The sequence below is a fragment of the Anolis carolinensis genome, chromosome 3 (genome assembly GCF_035594765.1).
Source record: "Anolis carolinensis isolate JA03-04 chromosome 3, rAnoCar3.1.pri, whole genome shotgun sequence".
Classification (NCBI taxonomy): Eukaryota; Metazoa; Chordata; class Lepidosauria; order Squamata; family Dactyloidae; genus Anolis; species Anolis carolinensis.
The window spans coordinates 110,151,835-110,169,930 of NC_085843.1; the positions used below are offsets into that span (position 1 = coordinate 110,151,835).

The following is an 18,096-nucleotide window of genomic DNA, read 5'->3' on the forward strand; positions in this document are numbered from 1 at the left end:
TACACAATATATTATATTATTACCATAGCACAATATTAGTAAATGAAAGAACAATACAATATTTAAAAATAAAAACAATTTTAACTAACATAGACCTATCAGGATTTCAATGGGAAGTGTGGGCCTGCTTCTGGCCAATGAAATAGTCAAGTTAAGTAGGATTGTTGTTGTTGTTGTTGTGTGCCTTCAAGTCATTTCAGACTTTGGGCGAGGCTAAGTCTAAAACTGAATGTGGGGGCCAGGTAAATGACCTTGGAGGGCCGCATCTGGCCCCCGGGCCTTAGTTTGGGGACCCCTGGTCTATCCCATTTCCTTGCAGGACCATCCCCTTGCCAGTGTGTTGCCTTTGCTGCTCCTCGCTGGCCATGGAGCTCCCTACTAGCACCTGGAAATCATAGTAATTTCTACTGAGATCATAACACGGCAGCTACATGATCAACAAGTAAGAGGAAAACAATGGTTATAAGTACATGTTTGGGTTACCATAAATTTGAAATGACTTGAATGTACACAACTAGGAATGAACAAATCAATTTCACTTGTTTTCCCCACACTCCAGTTTCCTAGATGTGAACAAATACTAGTTGGAAGCAAACCGAAGCAAAATGCTCAGCCTCTCTAACATGTGCATTGATCCCAGCATTTCTGGTGTGAAATTGGAAAAGGGAAAATTCCACATTTCATCACAGATCCATGGAAACTAGTCACATCAAGGAAGTGTATAGGTTCTTCATTAAGCATTTTGCTGCATATGTGAAAAATAGAGGTATGCTGAACAATAGTACACCCAGTCACAAGCATACATTATTATTTCATTCAAAAAGTGCTGTACCTCCTTGTGGTTTCCAATTTTTGTCATCACATACTAAAAATTATACCAGAGGTTCTTTTTGCAAACTCTTATTGATCTCAGAAATGTAGTTTTTGTCCTGAAGAAACATCATTACTTGCAAATGTATGTGAAATATTCATTCCTTGGGTTATTGCTGGAATAATTTTTGAATGTTCCTTTTTGAAAGCATTTCCACACTCCTTAACAGGCTATTAAGTATATCATGTTTAAATGTCTGGTTGCATCAATCATTTCTTTCTTGACCCCAGTGGTCATTTTTTTTTCACTGGAGTGAGAAATATATATCCACTCCTGAAAAAGCATATAATGAATTGCAGAGAGATTTCTTTTTTTCTGCAGATAGTTGCCAAAGCGTAAGCTTATACTTTAATGAAAAATGTTGCTAACTTGATTTTGGAAATGTTGTGACCTAGAAGCCTGGCATTTTGAGTTACAATGTCTTGGTAGAAAATAAAAAGGAATTATTTTGATAGGCTTCAAAGTTGATGTAATTTTCTTAGCTATAAATTACATTGTCAGGGTTTTAGTTGAGTGAAAAGCAGCAATTTGTGATTTTGAACTTGTTCTGCCAGTGATATAAAAGGACATTAAATTGCTATTGTATAAATAAGTGATTGGGAGGGAAATAGATGGTAAGGCAGGAGGCCTTTGTCTGTAGTTATGGCAAACTTCCCATTTAAGATCAGAGGTTCTTGGCAGTAAGAATCAGATGAGCCACAGGAAAGCAACCCCTGAAGCCAAATAGACAAAGGTTACTGTATTATTGAAACTGTTTGGGACTTTTAAAAGAACAGAAACATATGAGGTATGAAAGCATTCCACATATGTGGGTGGATGGATATATGTGGAGTCTTACAATTATGGTTTTTGTCAAGGTCCACTATTTTCTCATTCCTGAAACAATGAATATAGGACAATGTAAGATTTAGTCATTGGAAACTGGAGCCCCCGGTGGAGTAGTGGGTTAAAGCCTTGTGACTTGAAGGTTGGGCTGCTGATCTTCAAGCTGCCAGGTTCGAATCCCACCCGGGGAGAGCGCGGATGAGCTCCCTCTATCAGCTCCAGCTCCATGCGGGGACATGAGAAAAGCCTCCCACAAGGATGGTAAAACATCAAAAACATCCGAGCATCCCCTGGGCAACGTCCTTGCAGATGGCCAATTCTCTCACTCCAGAAGCGACGTGGAGTTTCTCAAGTCGCTCCTGATACGAAATAAATAAATAAATAGAAATCTAGGTTCCTATCCACAATCAGCCATGAGGATTTTGAGCAAATTACCATTTCTGTTTCACACGGCTATTATGAGATATGCAAAGTACCATAGGAATAATAAATAATAGCAGCAATAATTATGGCCATATTTCTTCAATTGTAAGATGCCATAAATGGTAAGACAAACCCTGATTTCAGTGCAGCCAACACCAACATAAATACATAAGATACACTTGTAATTCTAAGACATGCCCCAATTTTAGAGATATTTATCTAGGAAAAAAGTGAGTCTTAGAATCAAAGAAACATTATTATCTAGTGCCAGTGCACTATTTTGGACAGTATTCAGCCATCTACAAACATTGGAGTTAGGGGTGCAAGACTCCCACAAAAATGGAAAAAATACACATTTTTTTGTAACCTGAGAAAATATCTTTCTATGAATCTCTAGGGCCCCTTCCACACAGCTGTATAAAATCCACATTGAACTGGATTATATGACAGTGTGGACTCAGGTAACCCAGTTCAAAGTAGATATTGTGGATTATCTGCCTTGATATTCTGGGTAATATGGCTGTGTGGAAGGGCCATATTAGGTCCTTTAGCACAGTACTACTGTTGGAAGATGATCATAGAATCGTGATGGAGGATCTAAATGCCTACAAATGCTTCCACCATAAAGTTGTGCTGGAGGACCTAGAGTGTTCTTTCTAGGAATCTCTAGAAACTCCAGCACAACTTTATAATAGAAATTGACCATAGAGTCATGCTGGAAGACATAGAGATACTTAGTGAGAGCATAAACAAAGGTAAAGTTTTTCCCCTGACTTTAAGTCTAGTCGGGTCTGACTCTGCGGATTGGTGCTCATCTCCATTTGTAAGCTGAAGAGCTGGCATTGTCCGTCGATGCCTCCAAGGTCATGTGGCCGGCATGGAGTGCGGTTACCTCCCGCTGGAGTGGTACCTATTGATCTACTCACATTTGCATATTTTTGAACCGCTGGGTTGGCAGAAGCTGGGGCTAATAGCGGGAGCTCACCCTGCTCCCCAGATTTGAATCACCAACCTATCAGTTAGCAAGTTCAGCAGCTCAGCGGTTTAACCACAGTGCCACCAGGGACTCCTAGCAAGAGCATACTAATCCATAAATAATGAAATCTACAATAGCAAGACCCGCAAATATGAAGACCCAACTGTACTGCCATGCAGTATTGAACTGAGGTTGTTAAAATTGCTTGAAATTTGAGCTGCAATCACAATAATGACATTTCTAAATTTTCACCTATGTACATGGAATTTAACTAAACAATTATTATAGTGAACACCATCTTACAGAAACAATTGAATTTAAGTTGATGTGGCTGCAGATCTGATCAAACTTTGAACTTTAAGCAGTTAAAAGTCTTGGAGTGACAAAAGCAACAAATTCCTTTTCAAAGGAAATTGTCTTTTACAAATTATTTTTTAAAGTATATGTTCAGGTGGGTGGATATATGCACACATTTGTGTGCGTGTGTATAGTGTTCTGATCTGGGATCAGATCACACATTTTCCAGTTTGTTTGATGCTATTGCTGCAAAATAGGCACTTATTATTGATTAATGTATGCTGCAGCTCTTTGCAGATGGGAAAGCTCATTTTTTCTACTTAAACACAATTTTTCTACTTAAACATAGCTGGGCCCAAAAGCTAGAGGGAAAGATCTGGAATACAGGTGGGGAACGTGAGACCCATAGGCTACATGCAGCCCTTAAAACTCATTTTTCTGGGCATTATCCTGAAACTCCTTTTTCTAAATCCCAAACATCAACATCCCCCTGCCAATTTTCAGGTAAGCTTTCAACCAAATGCCAAAAATATCTAGAAATGCTGTGGTTTGGCTATTCCATGACTTTTAGGAGGTGAAAGGTGACCCTTGCCTTTGTCTTGCATATTAAAAATCCCTACAACCCCACACTTCCAAATCACCCCATTTGATCCAAAAACCAGTTAAAATGGAGACCAAGAGTGATATGATTTTACTTTAGATGCATCTAGATGTGTCAGTGTGCTCATTAGACATGTTTGGGGATGGAAATTGCCCCATGCCTTGGGTAGTTGCATATCGCTACTCTAGGTCTCAGGGCTCAATTCTTTATGTGTGCTTCCCACCTTTAGCCTGGATGCAATATGCTGCTGAGATAGGAAGGATCCCATGATGTACAATAGGTAAAGGTAAAGGTTTTCCCCTGAGTCTAGTTGTGTCTGACTTTGGGGGTTGGTGCTCATCTCCATTTCTAAGCTGCATTGTCTGTAGACACCTCCAAGGTCATGTGGCCAGCATGACTACATGAAACTCTGTTACCTTCCTGCCTGAGAGGTATCTATTGATCACCCTGCTCCCAGGTTTCGAACCACCAACCTTTTGGTCAGCAAGTTCAGCAGCTCAGCAGTTTAATCTGTTGCATCACCAGGGGCTCCACACCTACACAATAGACTGTCCAATATGCAGGCACAAATGCAAGGGCCAACTTCTATCTCCTAAATGTTGTGGGAAGTAGAAAAATAAAGAGGGCTCAAGTAAAAATAGATCAATACAACTTTTTGAACTAAAAATATTTCAGAAGAAAACAAGCGTTTGTCTCCTTATTTACTGGAAAGTTCTGCCAAAATTAATGGCATTAGCAAGAGCAAAGTAGTTTCAGCACTATGGACAGTTGTATAACAGTCATTGGCCCTGTAGTCTGGAAACTACATGGTTGTAATGTACATACTGTAGTGTGTTTTGTTAGAGTTCCATGGAACATGGGGGAAACAGCATCTTGGCATTACTTAGGATTTGTGCACTACTTAGGATTTCTTCAGTGGTGTTTGATGGCTCCCAAGTCAATTTTTTTTCTGGGATTTATTCTAAATGTTAAAAGAGTCATTTGAGGTGCTCTACTTATTTTGGACACCAAGATCAGCACCTTGGGGCAGATTCAGCACTGTACTGATTTGGACTTCATAGCTGTTATTCTGTTTCATGCTGGTCAGGTTGGTACATTTAGGACTCCTTAAAAGAAGGCAGCTTGAAAAACATGGACATTCTATATTACTAAATCTCTTGATAAACTTTATTCTATTTGAGCCTATAATACTATTTAAGTTCATAAAATTATAATACTAATAAATATGAAGCAAAACATTCTCTTTCTGTATTATAAAGGTTTATAGATTCTAAGTGATATAGCTGAAGTGATGTCTACAAAATCACAATTCAAGTCAAATATCTCAATATCATCATATTATATTGACAATGGGATTATATTTGATGCTTAACCAAGAAGAAATCCACTTTAAAGTAAACTGTCCATTAATCTTTTATATATCAGAATGATCAGGTGCCAAGAGAGGAAAAAGGAGGGCGGATTTAAATGTTGAATAAGATTTCAGACTCTTAGCACTTTCTAAGTTAAGTAATTATACAAATTGACATAGTGGAGAATAAGGATTCCATGAATATTTAACCCATCTGAGATTAAGAATTAACTATATATGTGAGTATAATGCATGTCATGGCACATGACTGCTTAAATGCTCAAATCCGTAGGACAAGACATAACCGCACTGTACCTCTTCCAGTTTCAGAGGTTTTCTATATTATACCGGTGTCTTTCTATATGCTTGATCTGTCATATGAAGTCTGGAAATTGTATAAAAAAAATGACAGAAGCACCTGAGAGAGCAGAATCTATGTATTTCCTTTTGATGACATTTTTGTTTGATCTCTAGCAGGCAATAATCCAATAGTAGATAACCTGAGGTGTGTTCCATCTTCCGTGCTGCCTAAGTCTTGCCTGTAATGATCCTCTTTCTTTTGCTCTTAACAAAGCTTCAAGGCTCTTCATACACATTTCAGCAGTTTGTGCAGCCAGACCACTAGTTAGGTGATGGACCATATTAAACCATACCTTTAGTGCTAGCCTAACTTTTTGATTAAAGGTGTGTTTGTTTTTGTTGTGGTTAGGGAACGTAGTCTCATGTGCTACGTCTTCATTCTTGGCTAAATAAGCTAAATTGTTCTATTTCTTCTTAGAACTGAAACATGAAATCCATGTCTGGAGACTGACAGCCCAGCGAATTAACCCTGCCAGCAGAGAAGAGACCGCTGTAAAGTGCCTCTTAATGCAAAAAGTTCTTACTCTGGATCTCCTGCTGAAGAAAAAACTCAAAACATTCCATAGGTAGGACCTATGAGAGCTCCCCATTAAAGCAAAAAAAACAAAAAAACAGAGACCCAGTCAGCTCTTGGGTGATTGCGTTTTTCAAACTGTTTGGAATCAAGTTTTATCTGGTTGTGGGGCTCCACTAGAAAAAAGGATTCTTCCAACTACATCACTCCACATATGTCCTTTGCTTCTGGAACAGAGGAGAGACAGTTGAACAGAGGAAGATAGGAAGTAGAGGTCTGCTATACAATTGTCATATTCCCATAAAACCTTATTAAAAAGATGAATACATGCAAATTTAATGCGGTAATCAGGGAAATATATTTGAAAAAAACTCATTTATATTAAAGTTACATAGGTTAGATAGGTATGTTGTAGTTGCTTTTGAGTGCATACTTAATAGCCAATCTTTCTTCCTACTGTCATGATGTGAGTTGAATGACAGGAGCCCTCTCACACTACATTGCTACAGAGTTTTATCTGACCCCTTGGAAGAATCCTATGGAATCATGGGTTTTGTGGTTTGCTGATGCTCCAGAATTCCCCAGTTGATAATTCTAATGGGGACTTGAATCCTCTGCCCTGAAACAATTTGGCTTTTGTGCTACAAACCTGAGTTTTACTTGTACAGAAGCTTTTTTCTGAAAAAACAAAACAAAACAACACATCACAAGAAACCTATTGATTTGCCACTGGAGTGCTTTCCATTCAGTCTCATGCCTCCCCCCCCCCCCCCCCCGCCCAACTTACTGAAGCAAAAAGATTTATCCAGGGAAATAGGCTTATGGACCCACTCTTTTCATATCACACACACAAATATGTTAGGAAATATTTAGCTACTATGAGATGCATCGGTGTTTAGTTTTGCACACTAAAATGCCACTGTATGTGGTGGTAGAAATTAATAGTGTGGTATACCACAAAAATGTACAAAATCTTGACTGATGCTTTGTGATTTTTTTTTTGTAAAGGCATGGGAATTAGGAATCTTGATGGCTATGTCAGGTATATAGTTATGTAGATAATACTGGATCACCATAGAAAACTACACAAAATTTGATTGGGAGATGCATGATTAACATCATCACAGTTCATAGTTCATATTTCTAACACACATGATCAGTATATAAGATAAACTTTCCAAAACGTGGGATATTCTGGAGAGCTAAATTCCTCCTTTCACAGGCAAGATAAAATAACCCTAGGGTAAGCCCTATAAAACACATCTGTTTCCATTGAAGTAACTCAAGATTCCTTTTGGCATGCTTTCACTAAGCACAACTGAGCACAGAATTGCTGCTCTAGGAATTTGTGGCAAATGGATGGCCATATTGCTGTTCTGTGACAGTTTTGAAAAACCAGCCTGTTTTCTTTTGGTGTGAATTGCTATATGTGGATTTTTCTTTCAGACAAATTTCCCAAGAAGATAAAAACTGGGAAACAAATATCCAGGAGCTTCAAAAAAAGGTAAATGAATTATAGAATCATAGAGTCAGAAGGGATTACAAGAACTACCCTCCATCATGAAGCAATACACAATCAAAGCACTCCTGATAGATGGCAATCCAGTCTTTGTTTAAAAACCTCCAGAGAAAGAGACTCTGCCAGACTCTCTGGCAACTGTTTTCCTATTTATGACAAATTCTCCCCTCTATCTATATATATAAAAGGGTAATGACATTTTGGCCTAGGACAAAACAACAAAACTACACATCCCAGAAACACTAAACTTGGCAGCACAACCCCTCATCCATGCCTCTACGTTCATACAACAAAAAGAAAAGAAAAATAAAGTCCTAATTAGAGGGAGAGGAATAATTGTTTTTATCCAATTGCTGCCAGTTAGAAGGCTAAGCTCCGCCCACTTGGTCTCCTAGCAACCCACTCAGCCCAGAGGACAGGCAGAGTTAGGCCTCACTTAGGTCTCTTCCACACTGCCTATAAAATACAGATTATCTGATTTGAACTGGATTATATGGCAGTGTAGACTCAAGGCCCTTCCACACAGCTATATAACCCATTTAGAATCTTATATTATCTGCTTTAAACTGGGTTATCTTGACTCCACACTGCCATATAATCCACTTCAGTGTGCCTTTTATACAGCTGTGTAGAAGGGGCCTCATACTTCGCCACAGCACCGCGTGGCTGGGCACAGCTAGTATTTTATAATTAATTATTTTTGTGGAATATCCCGTACAGCTGAGTTCTTTAACACTGAGTAAAACCATGCTTTTCCTCTTCCTTGCTTCTTTCACTGTTTGAAAGAAGTATCATAATGGATGAAAGAAATACTAGACCACCATGGATCTTAATTGTTCCTTACAGAATAACAAAGGCCAAACATCTATATCATATTTTCATAGCATAAATCACACTCCTGAATTGCTGACATTTTGCCATCCCTTGTGTATCTATCTGCTAGTGTGCCTCTTAATTTCCACATTGTTCAATGGAGAATCCACAGTGGCTGTTTATTCATCTTCACAGAATAAAGTAGTGCTTGATGGAACTGGCAAATTGGTACATATTGCCCAAGAATATGAAACTGCATGGCTGGAATTTTGTTGATACTTCTAACTATGTTAGGTTTATTCAGCCAAGTGTGGGATGGTTTGTCAACTTGTAGGTACTGTAAATGTAATTGAGTCAATGGCTCTGCTCTAAACAGGACAAACAATAGGATTCAGGCCCTGGTGAATTATTTTCTATAATTTATAATTTTTAGATCTGTAAGATCCATAACATTTCCATTAAAACGGATTAGTTTGGAACTTCTTACTCTGTGTGTGTGATGGTTACTAGTATTTAAAAATAAGGGCAAAATCATGAGGATTTAGCAGAGGTAGAAGTTTTCTCAGTTGCAGCATGAAAAGGTTCAAATTTCTCTCCTTTGAAACATGACATTAAAAAGTGAGCTGACATGAGATTGGGTTTTTTCTTTTTGCATGTGGGGCTTTTTTTACACTAAAGTTGCCCAGCAGGGAGAGAATGTATTCATTCTTGCATGTGAAGATAACATAAGCAAAGCTAGAATCCTAGCATTTACCAAGGAGAATTCTTGTGGCTAGTCAACTGGAAAACATGGGCATTGAACAGATCTTGGAAAATGTATTTTCTTGGACAATAACACTGTCTATCCTGGCTGGAAGATTCTGGAAGCTATGCTTCAAAGAAGTACCTTTTCTAAGCATGATGAAGAGTGCTAACTTTTCCCATCTCATTGGCATTTGTCCAGTGCTCTGAGACAGAAATGAAAGATTGTACTGATCAAGATAGAAAATGGAGCCAAAGGCAGAGGCTCGTGATTTTAAAAAAAAGATATATTCCTCAGCTGCGTCACACATGATGAACATCCTGTACTTCAATAATTTAAGAGTACGAAACGTGTGAAAGTTGAATACAGAATGTGTCTGAGAGGTGTAATTTGTTGTGAGTATAAGCACTGGATAACTGTGATTGACTGTTGTCACTTCTCATAGGCAAAATAGTCCATTACACATATCATGTGATCTTATGTGATGTGATATATTTATGAATTTCACATTTTCTGCTACATAGAAAGGTGTATATGGGATTTTGAGAGTGGGTCAATAAAGTATGTGTCTTCAAGTCATCCGGATGTTCTCAGAGAATACACAGAGATGGTTTGCAATTGCCTTCCTCTAATATAGCCTACAGCTCCTGGTCTCATTTCCAAATACTAACCAGATCAGACACTGCTTAGCTTTTGAGATCAGATGGGATCAGGTACCTTTGAGGTATTTAGGTAGCTTACTAAAGTAAGTCTCAGTTACCAATTTTTGTGTGTGTCAGGAGTGACTTGAGAAACTGCAAGTCGCTTCTGGTGTGAGAATTGGCCATCTGCAAGGATGTTGCCCAGGGGACGTCCAGATGTTTGATGTTTTACCATCCTTGTGGGAGGCTTCTCTCATGTCCCCGCATGGAGCTGGAGCTGATAGAGGGAGCATATCCACGCTCTCCGTGGATTCAAATTGGCAAACTTAAGGTCAGCCACCCAACCTTTGAGTCAGCAGTCCTGCCGGCATAAGGGTTTAACCCATTCTGCCTCGGGGGCTCCTAGGTACCTAAATAAAAATCTGTAATAGAAATTATATGTGGAGCAGTAAAGCAATTTTTCTATAGCTCATTCCTACTGTAGAGGTATCCAAATGTAAGACTATAGTAGAAATTAACTATAGAAAAATTGCCTTACTGCTCCACATATAATTTGTATAAATTGAACAAACAGGTTTGCTTCCCAACCTATTAATAAAGAAACATGCAGTCTGCTTTTATTTGTGTATCCACAGTAAAGACTTTGTCACCTTTAGGCTATAAACAGTGAGATACGAGATAATGCACAGGAAACAAAAACATTTTGCCCTCAATTTGAAATATTGTATTCACATCTCAGATGTTCTCTCTACCGTTGTAATGGATCCTTCATATAGCATTACATTATTCTTCATGTCTTTGAATAATATGTGTGTTTGAAAGCAAAAATCTGAAGAGCATTTATCCTTTAACAAAGTTTTTCTCTTCTCTCCTTTCAACAGCATCGAATAACAGACAAGATACTTCTTATCAAATGCCTGACTGTTTTAGGATTTGTTATCCTCATGTTCTTTCTCAATTCATTTGTTCCAGGAATTCACCTAGATCTCGGTAAGCTCCCTCTATCTTCTGGCTTTGTTGGAAGAATAGAAATGCTGCATTTGAATGGGCTTCATGCAGCTTTTTGCATGCATTCTTTCTCAGTGGTTTCTTTTCCTTTATCATGCACTTGCAAAAAGATATGCAAACTTTTATTTTCTGGAGATGAAGAATGATAAGCCACTCATAACTGTAACATTATAAAGAATGCCAATATCCCCCATCCAAAGACCTCTGTTATTGCTGCTAAGATCTCACCAGATGTCTATTGAAGAAACAAGAGAAATATACCCTCTTGTACCACTAAAACTACTATTGCTACTTAAAAATGGAGGGAGGGAGGAAGGAAATGAAACTTCTTTTTCTTAGCCTCTACCTATGTATTACAGTGGGTCCTTGGGAACTGCTAGGGTCTGGTTCTAGGACCCCTTCTGAATACCAATATCTATGGGTGCCCAAGTTCACTGCATACAGTGGCACAGTAAAATGGTGTTGCTTTTTTAAAATGGCAAAATCAAGGTTTACTTTTTGGATTTTTGGTAAATTTTTTGACCATGATTGGTTGAATCTGGAGGCTGAATCTATGGATATGAAAGGCTGACTGTATCTAAATAAATAAATAAATAAATAAATAAATAAATAAATAAATAAATAAAATGAGTGAGGGGGAATATGTTTATAAATGAGTTCTGAAAGTGTATTCTCCTTCCACAGAGGTCTCTCACGGGTATTTTATTGTGAGTAGATTGTAGACCTAACAGATACCAAACAAAACTCAACCAGTTTAGTGATACACTATATTGCTAAGCTCTACTGCTGTAGTCTGCAGTACTGTCCTGGGTTATACATGACTTGAATAGATCCTTATTTCAGTGTTGTGTGTATGCTCAGGCAATAGTTTGTTGATATTAGAACACAATTCCTATAGAATAAACATTTTGATGAAAGATGACTATTTTAAAATGAGAGCAAAACTGTATAGTATTAATTACAATGCAGGCTTTAACTATGCAATCTTGTTGTCAAAGCCTATATTCTGATGTCTCACAATCATAGGCTAATTCACACATCTATGTTAGATATCAAATTATTTCCTTCTTTGTGTGAATCAGAAATCATAGGCTAAAAATCACACATAGAAGCTTCATGTTTCCTCGTCTTGTAGATAGAAACAGGCCAGCTATTGCCTTGGTACTCCACATGTGTCGACTCATTCATACAAAATGAGAGAAGTGTGAATATGTGCCTAGGAGTCTCTCATACCATCCAATGACTGTTGAGGAAAGGCTGCTCCATCACAGAAAGAAAGCAAGTTTTCAGCTGTTTTTTTAAGACAGGGCAGAATCTCAAGTCCTGGGAGAAACTAGCCATGGAATTTGCCTCTGATAGATCATTCAATTTTGCTTCATAACAGAGTTGGAAGAGAGCTTAAAACAGTCATAGGGAACATGCTGCCCTCTAAATGTAGTTGGGTTGTAACTGTCATCATACTTAACCTTTGACAGATAAACAAGATCTATTCCTAGTTTAAAGGGACTATGTCAGGTCCTTGATTTATTTTGCTTTTGGAGGGCATCTGGTACCTCAATCTAGTGCCTTATTCAAGCATTAGGATAAGATTAGGCATCGTATAAAACTCCAGATGCTTTGGATTGCAAATCACAGCAACTCTAGCAGTGAAAAATGTTTAGATCTGCAGTCCAACAACATCTGGAGGGCTATATGTTTCTCCACAGGCAGCCAGAAATGCCTATGTCAGGAGAGCTGTGAATCTATTTTTTTTTCATTCCAGAGCTATCCAAGGTGCTGAAATGTACTATCAGCTTTCAGTTCTTTAAATGTTGGACAACTCCTTAAGAAGTGGGGTCAATTGCCTCAACTCCCCCCCCCCCCCCCCAGCACACATGTCTGTCTAGGCCTCAAAATAACAACAATTGTATTTCTTACCTGCCTCGCCCTGTGGCTTGATACATCTTCTGGTTGGAATTGACATTTCTAGTCACTATTCTGTCCAATACAAGCAGTCCCAAGTTACAAACACAATAGGTCCTGTAAGTTTGTTCTTAAGTTGAATTTGTATATAAGTCAGAACAGGTATATTTTAAGTATAACTCCAGTCTCTCTCTCCCTCCCTCCCTCCCTCCCTCCCTCCCTCCCTCCCTCCCTCCCTCCCTCTCTCTAGTTTTGGATGGCATAGAGAGGGTTAACAGCCCTGTGGTGTTTCTTTTGCTGTCTGTGGATTTTGAAAACAAAATAGCTTGTTGTGGAAACAAGGATTGGTGATAAACCTTTAGTGGAGACACCTTTCCACCGTGATAACTCTTTTAGAAGTGAATTTCCTTTCCTAGGATAGATTTCTCTCACTTTCTGTTGTCTTAATTCCGTTCTCAACAATGAGTTGTTTGTAAGTCAGATGTTTGTAACTTAGGGACTGCCTGTATATGATCAGAGAGGGGGTTTTGGAATGTGGATTCTTTGCGGTACTTGGTTGTGTTTTGGAGATGGAATATTTTTGGAGGGAGGTTGGAAGCTTCATAAGTGGGAATTAGGGTTTGCTTGTAGCCTACAGGACACATCTTTTCACCTCTGCTGATTTTAAATAAAGCATATGAAAGACTCTCCCTCCATCTGAACTGCCACCATTCTCACTTTGGAAGGAGAAATGAAGCAGCAATGTCTACTGAAAGTTTCTCTTTCCTTAGTGCCACTCCCTTTTCCTTCTCTGTCACATCTCATTTAGATTGTAAACCTGAGGGCAACTTAATGATTTGTAAACGACTCTGAGAGCCTTTGTGACTGAAGAGCAGGGTATAAATCCTCTAAATAAAATGAAATAAAATAAACTACAAAACCCATAGTGCATTCACCAGATCTTTGAGATGGACAGTGCTGATTCCTATGTGAAAGAAGTACAGGAGAAAAGTCTCATTTTGATCTGTTCTTGTGGAATATGCAGTTTTGACACATGAAAGCCATACATTAAATCAGTTTATATGTTGATGGATTTGGGGCAGGCTTTTGGGACAGAGTTCCAGAGCCCTACTTAGCAGAATAAACATGCCACTAGACCCCTGCTTTGTGTCAAGGCAGCCAAGCTAATAAACAAGTGAAGGAACATACATTCTTGTCTATGCAGGATGTCCCCCATAAAATACCATTAAAAGTAAGTGTACTTACTTTGAACTAAATTACATTGCCTTTTCAAAAGAGATTGATGGCTGAGTTGTAAAACCATCACATCAAGAACCTAAATTTACCTAACTGCACCACTTAATTTATATAAACTGTGAGTGGAATAACTATGTTGCTGTCTTTTAAAAAATTATATCATTTATATCCAAGCCTTTCTTATAAATGGTGCCCCCATTTATAGTAGAAGCTGAAGTGCATTTTAAAGACATTGGATCATGCTGGAGGTTTGACAAGGGACTAGAACAGGGGGATGTTGTGCTTGTTCCCTCAGTTGTAGCTCCCATTGAGTTCAATGGATCTTATTCTCAAGGAAGCATGGAAGGGATTATGTCTGCAGTTTGAGAAAAGGCCCTTCTTTTAGCTTTAAAAGGTCTAGTGAGAGGGGGACCTATGGAAAAAAGTTGGGGGTAGGTGCCTTTGGAACCTTGTGACTTTCATCAACCCCGAATTATAGACTCAGAATTATGCAATCACTTTAGAGCAATGGAATGATGGCAGGATCAGCAAAATACTTCCTTCTTTTGACATAATGGAAACTGTTTTGGGAGTAGGAAAATCTTATTCTAAGCAGTGATTCCCAAATTGTGGTCTTCCAGGTGTTTTAGACCAACTCACAGCAGCTTCGGCCACTTTGGCCAAGAGCCAGAAATTATGGGAATTAAAGTCCGAAAGACTTGGAAGACCACAGTTTGAGAATCACAGATCTAGATGGTCAGAAATTTATTTATTTATTTATTTACAGCATTTATATTCCACCCTTCTCACCCCGAAGGGGACTCAGGGCGGATCACATTGCACACATAAAGGCAAGCATTCAATGCCATAACATAGAACAAAGACAGAGACAAGACGCAGGCACGGGATGGCCTCGAACTCGTGACCTCTTGGTCAGAGTGATTTGTTGCAGCTGGCTTGCTATCCAGCCTGCGCCACAGCCCAGCCTGAAATATGGTGGTTATGCCATCTACGTACATAGCTTGCAGAAATGTGGTGTTATACCAGCCAGACACATAGGTTGTACCACTGGTTTGCTTTTCAGTTCCATGTGTTAAATATGTGAATTGTCTTTATAATATAATAATAATAATAATAATAATAATAATAATAATAATAATAATAATAAAAAATTTATTCTTATATCCCGCCCCATCTCCCCAAAGGGACTCGGGGCGGCTCACAGCAATAATAAAAACAGTGACAAATTACACATTGTAAAATCAAACATGAAAAGCAGTCATACAATCAATACATACATCACATGTTAAAAACAAGGAGCTAAACAATTCTAGGCCGAAATAGAGGGCTACATGGAGAAGGTATTTATTTTATTTACTCAGACATTTCATTTCTTTAGCAAACTGTGCTATTGGCAAAGTGTTCTATCAGAAGTATGTTGAATTGTGCTGATTAGGACATCCCTGTTTTTATTGTTATTTCTTTAGAAACCAATTGGCATATTTATTGACTTGTGTGCATAATTTGCATGAATTGCTAAAGAAATCCACTAGAGAAATTAAACACTTTAATTGCCAAGAGCAGTCACAGGGCCCCTGTGGCAGCATTCCCTTTTGCTGAAACAAATGACATTGAATGCATTATGGAAATCATAGGGGTTATTGTGTCTTAATAAATAAATGAATAACACCTAGGAAATTGGCAAGATTTGGACGTGTAATTCCTTTTTATTTCTTGCTCCCAGACACTTAAGCGGTCATGCAAGAATGCTAGCTTTGGCAGTCATTTCCATGGTTAAATGAATAAACATAACAGACTGGTAGCTGAGTAACCATGTGTGACCTTTGCCTGGTACATTCTCTAGCCATGATAAAGTCTTTACATTACTCTCGGGTGTCTCGCATGCTCAACTACAAATTACTTCTGAAGTTTCCAAATAGGATGTAGTAACATAAGTAGCCACACTTGCCCTGCTTCAAATTAGTTCTGAATATATATTTTATTAGCTAGAATTAAAATTATATGGTGTTGTTTGTATGTGTTTACCTGATTCAAACAACTTGAAAGTGGAATATACATTTTACAAAAACGATTTAAGCCCCATGGATTCCCTCTGTGATTTGGGGCAGATGTGCTCTACTTGCTGCAAGTAGGATGAAGATAGTTTGCTGCAGGACTTTTCATTTTATTCAGGATGCCTGAGAAACAACTAAATTTTGGCTTACCTTCCCCCACTAGCACATTAACACATCATCATATTAGCCAGGTGACGTGTCCCACCTGAATATGTTGCCCTCTATGCAGAACTGCTGGGGTGGAAGGGACTAGATGCTTTCTAAGGTAAATGTGATGAGGTAGTATGTCAGAAATGGCCTGAGTTTACCTGCTGCACCCTGACCACAGCTTGGAACAGCTTCTCTTTTTATCATCAACTCTTACAACCCCAAATTTCCCAAGCCCAGGAACAGGTATATCTGATCTATTAGATCTACAGATTCAGATCTTCTTTCAAATTTCTAACCTTCTCTGAATATATCTTCCCAGCTCCAAACCCCAACATTGATTCTTCACAAACCTAAAGAGCAGAAATGGCCACAGGTCTGAATTGAATTTCCCAAATGGTAGAGACTGATGTCATGAAACATCTCATTTTAAAACTCAAAACCAAAGAATACTTGGTTGAATTGTGATCAGAATCAGGGCAGATCAACTTGACTACAAAACCCATTCACTGTTTTTGGGAATTGATGCTGTTGAGATCCCATGGTCTGGTTCTTACCTTCTAGGTCTTTTCCCTACATTTTGGGGTTCCTCTGCTATTCCATCCTTAGCTATCTCCTTGGGAGTATGCTTGCTACTCAACCCTATGCCTATTTACTAAGATTTGAGTGCTTCTTTATTTACTGGTAGATGCAAAGGTTTCCCCTTGACATTAAGTCTAGTCGAATCTGACTGTTTGCGTTAGTGCTCATTTCCATTTCTAAGCCGAAGAGCCAGCGTTGTCCATAGATGCCTCCTAGGTCATGTGGCCTGCATGACTGCATGGAACTCCTTAATTTGGTGGTATTTACTCCTATTTACTCCAGTGCTTAGTACTGAAAAATTTATGCCACTTCTCCTTCGTCCTCCTCAATTAAATATTTATTGGATTAATGTTGAGATGGTAAAAAGTAATAAAGATTCTGTCGCACCTCAGAATAGTTCACCTTGCTATAGACACCCAGTCAGACACAGGAGAAAGTCTTTTGTAGTTTTATTGAGCAAAAGCAGATCTAAATCAAAGCAGGCAATAAAAAGTCAATAAAAATCCATTAGTCCATGAGCCATAATAATTCACAAGTCCATAAGCCAAAACAGTAACCGATAAATCCCAAAGAACCAAGGCCCAAAGGTTTCAAAGATCCAGGAACAATAATCTTTTCTTAAGCATGAAGCAAGAACATCCACACAGATGAAGCGAGGATTTGCTTTGACAAAAATCTATCTGCAGACACACACTTTTAAAAGCACCCCAGAAATGCATTCCTCTTTCCTGTGGAGGCCTCTCTCTTTCCCGCCAATCTCACACTCCTACGAGGCTGAACTCCCTTCCAAAACAACCAGTCCACCCTAGATAATGCTGGCGCCCCTTCAAGGTCCTCGTTATCTCGCACCTGAACATCTCTTGCTCATTATTTCCCATGGGAATGTCATTCTGGCTGTTATCTATGGCTTGTGGGGTCAACATTTCCTTCTACTCAAACTGCATTTCTCGAGCCTCTGAATCAGCCTGTATTTTCATTCCCATGCCATCATCCTGAAATTCATCCTGCATCCCATCGTCTGATTCATCTGGCTCTTCTATCTGAAACCCAGAATCCCCTTCTTCATCCTCAGTCTGGCTTTGCTGTGGTTGAGTCACAACAGATTCACAAAAACTAGAAAATTATATAGGAAAATCAAGAGTGAGGCTCCGTTAAGCTTTGTTTTGTGCCCCCTCCCTGGAGATACCAGATCTACATTTTTTGGGGGGGAAAAGTTGGCTAAATTTTTAAGATA

At 38.7% G+C, this 18,096-nt stretch overlaps 1 protein-coding gene across 1 annotated transcript in view; it reads left to right on the forward strand.

Annotated features, from left to right (window-relative positions):
* oca2 (OCA2 melanosomal transmembrane protein) overlaps positions 1 to 18,096 on the forward strand; it is a 279,317-nt gene that overhangs the window by 154,622 nt on the left and 106,599 nt on the right. Inside the window, exons 16-18 of the mRNA XM_008107105.3 lie at positions 6,123 to 6,270; positions 7,665 to 7,722; positions 10,815 to 10,923. Of these exons, the coding sequence (XP_008105312.1) occupies positions 6,123 to 6,270; positions 7,665 to 7,722; positions 10,815 to 10,923 (315 nt within the window). The remainder of the gene's footprint in view (positions 1 to 6,122; positions 6,271 to 7,664; positions 7,723 to 10,814; positions 10,924 to 18,096) is intronic.